Raw genomic sequence first — 6,525 nt, 5'->3', positions numbered from 1 at the left:
ATTCCAAGTGGCCTACCTATAGGAACCCTAACCCTAGGTTGGGGATCCTTACACACAGGAATCCTAACCCTCAGGCAGGGAGCCCTACCTATAGGAACCCTAACCCTAACTTCAAGAGGCCTAACCATACAAACCCTAACCATAGGGACTGAAGCCCTACCCCTAGAACACCTAACCCTAACTCCAAGTGGACTACACATAGGAACCGTAACCCTAGGGTGGGGATCCCTACCCACAGGAACTCTAACCCTAACTCCCAGTGGCTGACTCATAGAAACGTGAATCCTTAGACCGGGAGCCCTACCCATATGAATCCTAACCCTAGGGCGGGGAGCCCTACCCATAGGCCCACTAAACCTAGGTTGGGAAGACCTACTGATAGGAACCCTAACCCCAAGGCAGGGAGCCCTACCCAGTAGGAACCCCAACCTAACTCCAAGTGGTCTACCCATAGGAACCCTACCCCTAGTGCAGGGACTGTACCCACCACAACCCTAACCGGCCTACCTCAGGACCCCTAACCCGAGGGCGGGGAGCCCTACCCATAGGCACCCATGGGCATGAGCCTATATGCTAGTGCCAGAGTCCTCCCACCTGAATCTGAGTGCAGGACTGGGCCTATGTGACTGATATTAACTTTAATTATTTCAGATTAACATTTTTAAAGCACTTTGAAGAAGAGAAAGACTATGAACACTATTTTTCTGGGTTAGGTATTTGTGAAACTTAATTAAATCTGTATTCCTATTAACCTTCAGAGTTAGCATTTGGACTCAAATTAAAGTGAGAAGACAGTCAACTAAAACAAGGACAAACGTCTGTCTCAAGTTTTTTTTTTTAAAACCTATTACTCTAACCTGTTAAACAGGATGTGAGAATGCAACACCTGAAAGCGATCAGAGAAGAATCTCACCCTCTCCCCTTCATACATTTGACAAAACTGTGTCTAGTCAGTTTCACTGTTGCTCTTGCACAGACTGCTAGGGTCTGAGCCTGCATTTTCATTCAAGCATGGCACTACTTCTGTGAATACAAGTAAGCACACTTAAGTCTTGATAGGATCAAAGCCATGGTTGGTTTCCTCCTTTGTTTGTGTGGGTCCTTTACACAATCATAGGGGAGAGAAAAAACAAAAAGGACAGGAAAACATGATTGTGAAGTGACAGAAGTTAGCAGGGAGACTCAGACACAGGTGAAGGATCTGAAAGTACTTTTAACTCCTGTTTTGAAACCGATTAGATTTCAAGCCAAATATGTGCCATTAATACAAAGAGGCCTCAGTTCTTAGCAACACGTGAAGTCACGTGCAGTTTCCACTCAAACAAGAGTAATCTTTCACCTGAAATTGTAATTCTTAAAGAGGGAACTAGATACATTTAGATATGGATAAAACACCAAGGATCACAGACCAAAGACTGGAAGGTCAGAGAACTTGCACTTTACTTAGCAATTCAATTATGCCTTCTTTAGTAAGGAACATGATCTCCCCAGTGTTTTGATTCCAAACTTCAAACTCAGGGGGATCATCAAAAACTTTCTTCCCAGCTATAACAACATATGGGTAACCAAGTCTGTTAGCATCTTTTAATCTTTTACCAATGGTCAAGTGAGTCCTGTCATCCAGCACAGCATCCCCTTTAATCTGAGGCACGGCTTCAATCATACTGTCATACAAATTATCCATTAGCGCTGCACCCATCTCTTCCCTGCTGCCTTTCTTAGGGGGAATGAGGCAGACCTGGTAAGGTGCAATGAGGGTTGGCCAATGGATGCTGTCTTCTGTTGAAAGCACCTCGAGAGAAGCAGCCAGAATCCGAGTTATGCCCAAGCCATAGCAACCCATTTCTGCTAGGACAGGTTTGTTCTGGGCAGTGTGGAAGGTGACATTAAAAACAGAAGAGTACTTGGTGCCAAGATAAAACGTATGCCCAACCTCGATCCCTTTGGTCTCAGCCAGTTTTCCTTTGCAAACTGGGCAGTCTGTCTGGTCAGGATTTATTGTTTCTACATTGGCTGAAAAACTACAGTTGGAGCAGATCACCAGCCTGTCCTCTCCAATACCTGCGGGGACCTGGAACTCGTGGGACATGCTCCCCCCAATGCTGCCCGTATCTGCCTGCACTTTGACAAAGCGGAACCCCAAGCTGTTAAACACGTTGCAGTAGGCCTCACACACCAGGCTGTAGGTCTGGCGAGCAGCTTCCTCACAGGTGTCAAACGTGTACATGTCCTTCATGTAGAATTCCCTGCTGCGCAGCAAGCCAAAACGGGGCTTGGGCTCATCTCGAAACTTCCGTGTTATCTGATATAGCAGGAGTGGCAGCTGCTTGTAGGACAAGTTCCCTTGGGAGGCAATCAGGTCTGCAATGGTCTCTTCGTGAGTTGGCCCCAGACAGTACTCTTTGCTGTGCCTGTCTGCAAGTCGGAAGAGCTCTTTGCCCATTAAATCCCACCGCCCACTCATTCTCCAGAGCTCTGCAGAACTTAAACTGGGCATATTTAGCTTCTGCCCCCCGATAGCCTGCATTTCTTGGTCTATCACCTTGACAAGCTTCTCCATTGCTCGAACAGTGTAAGGCATGTAGTAGTAGCAGCCAGGGCTAGAGGGGTAGATTAACCCAGCTTGTATCATCAGCCTCTGGCTCTTGCATGTCAGATCATCAGATTTGCTCTCCAGCCCAACCACACTGTCCTCTCGAAGATTCAGAGGCTGAAAGAGCTGGGACAGCACCAGACGCTTTGCTCTGTGAGGGGGACCATGGTGACACCTATAACGATACTGCTGCTGGAGGCCACGGGCTGTCAGACCAGGAAGCAATTCCTTCCATCCTCTTAGCAGCCATTTCATCCCAAGAGCCATGGAGGAACCTCTGTCAGACCTGCAGTGGGACAGAGTGCCAGGCACACAAAGCATTAGCATACCGATAGGAACATAAATTATTTTAGCTCAGGAACATCCCAAGCGAGGGCCACCTTCCACTGACAGAAGCGAGGGGCAGGCTGCAGCCAACTTCATGGCGCTGCGGAGGCCTGGCCCGCACCCTGCCAAGCCACGCTCCATCCTGACCCAAGGTCTCTGGGGACGCCGCTGGGCTCGGCGCTGCCAAAGGCGCCCGCGGGCGTCTCACCAGGGCAGGGCGCGGCAGGCGAGCCCGGGCTCCCCTCAGGCGCTGGGGCCCGGCGACTCTGCAGCGGGGGCTGCCGGCCGAGCTCCCGGGCTCGACCCCGGCGGCTGCGGGGCTGCAGAGGCCCGGGAAGGGTGACGGCTCCCGGGGTAACGGCCCCGGAGCTACCGGCGAGACCCCGCCGCAGCCTCCCCGCAAACCCAGCCCGGGCCCACCCCCGCCCGCGAGCAGCCGCCTCACCCCGTCTCCCCGCCCAGGGCCTTGCGATGTGCGCATGCGCCAAAAGGGGCTTCCCGGAGGCTAGGTCCAGCTCGCCAATCAGAAAGACAATGCCGTGGCACGTGATGCCCCCAGAGCCCGAAACGGCTCAGGGCGGGGGATATGCCGGAAGAAGCCTTTCTTCTTGATAACATAGAGAGGGTGGCTGGAGCAGGGACTTCCTTCCAGTGGAGACTCTCCTTCCGCTGGGCGGCTGTACTCTATGATCAGTGCTTTCACGGGCCGCTGGAACACCTTAACGGGGGAGGGAATCGTTAAATATGGAAATTTAGTCGCTCTAGCTGGTGTGCCGCTCTCAGCGCTAGCGGGCCGCCTTGCCCACGGCGGCAACGTCAGCACATGTTTTTCAAAATTTGGCGTTTTCAGGAAAGCACCGCCACCCGGAGTCATGTGATTACAAGAAGTGGAAGGTTGGACAAATGACCAGGGAAGAGTATAAAACTATTGCTCGGGCATGTAGGAATGAAATCAGGAGGGCCAAATCGCACCTGGAGCTCCAGCTAGCAAGAGAGGTCAAGAGTAACAAGAAGGGTTTCTTCAGGTATGTTGGCAACAAGAAGAAAGCCAAGGAAAGTGTGGGCCCCTTACTGAATGAGGGAGGCAACCTAGTGACAGAGGCTGTGGAAAAAGCTAATGTACTCAATGCTTTTTTTGCCTCTGTCTTCACGAACAAGGACAGCTCCCAGACTGCTGCGCTGGGCATCACAGCATGGGGAGGAGGTGACCAGCCCTCTGTGGAGAAAGAAGTGGTTCGGGACTATTTAGAAAAGCTGGACGTGCACAAGTCCATGGGGCCGGACGAGTTGCATCCGAGAGTGCTAAAGGAATTGGCGGCTGTGATTGCAGAGCCATTGGCCATTATCTTTGAAAACTCATGGCGATCCGGGGAAGTCCCGGGCGACTGGAAAAAGGCTAATGTAGTGCCCATCTTTAAAAAAGGGAAGAGGGAGGATCCTGGGAACTACAGGCCAGTCAGCCTCACCTCAGTCCCTGGAAAAATCATGGAGCAGGTCCTCAAGGAATCAATTCTGAAGCACTTACAGGAGAGGAAAGTGATCAGGAACAGCCAGCATGGATTCACCAAGGGCAAGTCATGCCTGACTAATCTAATTGCCTTTTATGATGAGATAACTGGCTCTGTGAATGAGGGGAAAGCAGTGGATGTATTGTTCCTTTAGCAAAGCTTTTGACACTGTCTCCCACAGTATTCTTGCCAGCAAGTTAAAGAAGTATGGGCTGGATAAATGGACTATAAGGTGGATAGAAAGTTGGCTAGATTGTTGGGCTCAACGGGTAGTGATCAATGGCTCCATGTCTAGTTGGCAGCCGCTATCAAGTGGAGTGCCCCAAGGGTCAGTCTTCGGCCAATTTTGTTCAATATCTTCATAAATGATCTGGAGGATGGTGTGGATTGCACCCTCAGCAAGTTTGCAGATGACACTAAACTGGGAGGAGAGGTAGATAAGCTGGAGGGTAGGGATAGGATACAGAGGGACCTAGACAAATTGGCGGATTGGGCCAAAAGAAATCTGATGAGGTTCAACAAGGACAAGTGCAGAGTCCTGCACTTAGGATGGAAGAACCCCATGCACCGCTACAGACTAGGGACCGAATGGCTCGGCAGCAGTTCTGCAGAAAAGGACCTAGGGGTTACAGTGGACGAGAAGCTGGATATGAGTCAACAGTGTGCCCTTGTTGCCAAGAAGGCCAATGGCATTTTGGGATGTATAAGTAGGGGCATTGCCAGCAGGAGCTATTCCCCTCTATTCGACATTGGTGAGGCCTCATCTGGAGTACTGTGTCCAGTTTTGGGCCCCACACTACAAGAAGGATATGGAAAAATTGGAGAGAGTCCAGCGGAGGGCAACAAAAATGATTAGGGGACTGGAACACATGACTTATGAGGAGAGGCTGAGGGAACTGGGATTGTTTAGTCTGTGGAAGAGAAGAATGAGGGGGGATTTGATAGCTGCTTTCAACTACCTGAAAGGTGGTTCCAAAGAGGATGGATCTAGACTATTCTCAGTGGTAGAGGATGACAGAACAAGCAGTAATGGTCTCAAGTTGCAGTGGGGGAGGTTTAGGTTGGATATTAGGAAAAACTTTTTCATTAGGAGGGTGGTGAAACACTGGAATGCGTTACCTAGGGAAGTGATCGAATCTCCTTCCTTACAAGTTTTTAAGGTCAGGCTTGACAAAGCCTTGGCTGGGATGATTTAATTGGGGATTGGTCCTGCTTTGAGCAGGGGTTGGACTAGATGACCTCCTGAGGTCCCTTCCAACCCTGATATTCTATGATTCTATGATTATGTGAGAATCATAGCTTTCATTTTTTTTTAAAAAAGTAACCCACTAGCCCTTGTGGTTGTGGGGAAAAGTTTGCAAACGTGACCCATGTGTAAGTTAGAAGCTCAAAAACCATAAGGCAATAAATAAAACCCCCACCATTTATAAATGTTAAAAATGTCTTCCCGATTTTGGGGGCCTGACTTGTGATTTTTGAACACTTCTGGTTGGCTGTATGGGGCAGGATCAGAGCATATTTCAACATGGCAAACTGGCTTAAAGTTATTAACTCCAGACTGAGCACTAGTTTGACACAAAGTAGGGTAACCAAGATGTCCCGAAATTATAGGGACAGTCCCGATATTCAGGGCTTTTGTCTTATATTGGTGCCTTTTATCCCCCACCCCCGTCCCAATTTTTCACACTTGCTATCTGGTCACTCAAACACAAAGGGTGTTCTGTGAATGTTGCATGTATTCGTGTGTATGTCTACCCAGCCTGCAGCAGTGAGCCTCCCAGCCCAGGTCAACAGACTCGGGCTCAGGCTACAGTACTAAAGTTAGCCGTGAAGATGTTGTAACTCACATTCTGAAACCTAGGGTGGAGGGTGGGCTTCAGGGCCTAAGCTCCAGCATGAGCCATGACTTAGAAGCACTTTCTACACAGCTGTTATTAGTACAAGCCTGACTCTGTTGACCTGGGCTCAGAGGCTTGCTGCTGCACTACCGTGAGAGGCTCTTTCTCGTCTCCCCTCCCTCCCTCTCAGGAGTGGGGTAAAGGCTGTCAAGCAGCAAGTGCATTGAGCTTCCCTCAGCTGTCAGTCAAGAAAGAGTGG

The 6,525-nt window shown here is 50.0% G+C and overlaps 1 protein-coding gene across 2 annotated transcripts; it reads right to left on the bottom strand.

Annotated features, from left to right (window-relative positions):
- Positions 1 to 1,195: 1,195 nt before the first annotated feature.
- Positions 1,196 to 3,538, bottom strand: PARS2 (prolyl-tRNA synthetase 2, mitochondrial). Of its 2 annotated transcripts, none has more exons than XM_073357602.2 (2): positions 3,366 to 3,538; positions 1,196 to 2,879 (listed from the first exon to the last, which is right to left on the bottom strand). In XM_073357602.2, the coding sequence occupies exons 1-2, from the start codon at positions 3,536 to 3,538 to the stop codon at positions 1,424 to 1,426; spliced, it is 1,629 nt and encodes a 542-aa protein (XP_073213703.2). In that variant the 3' UTR covers positions 1,196 to 1,423. The 2 variants fall into 2 exon arrangements, with proteins under 2 accessions (XP_073213703.2, XP_073213704.2); XM_073357603.2 differs by lacking the exon at positions 3,366 to 3,538 and adding an exon at positions 3,129 to 3,357.
- Between the last annotated feature and the right edge of the window lie 2,987 nt (positions 3,539 to 6,525).

The sequence above is a fragment of the Lepidochelys kempii genome, chromosome 8, assembly GCF_965140285.1.
Source record: "Lepidochelys kempii isolate rLepKem1 chromosome 8, rLepKem1.hap1, whole genome shotgun sequence".
Taxonomy (NCBI): domain Eukaryota; kingdom Metazoa; phylum Chordata; order Testudines; family Cheloniidae; genus Lepidochelys; species Lepidochelys kempii.
This window is presented reverse-complemented; position numbering and strand designations above follow the sequence as displayed.

What these genes read in the sequence shown, in the direction of transcription:
- PARS2 (XM_073357602.2), bottom strand. Translation starts at nt 3,538, where the DNA reads ATGTTATCAAGAAGAAAGGCTTCTTCCGGCATATCCCCCGCCCTGAGC. An exon ending in GCCCTGGGCGGGGAGACGGG is followed by an intron (nt 2,880 to 3,365) that starts GTGAGGCGGCTG and finishes GTCCCACTGCAG; the next exon opens with GTCTGACAGAGGTTCCTCCA.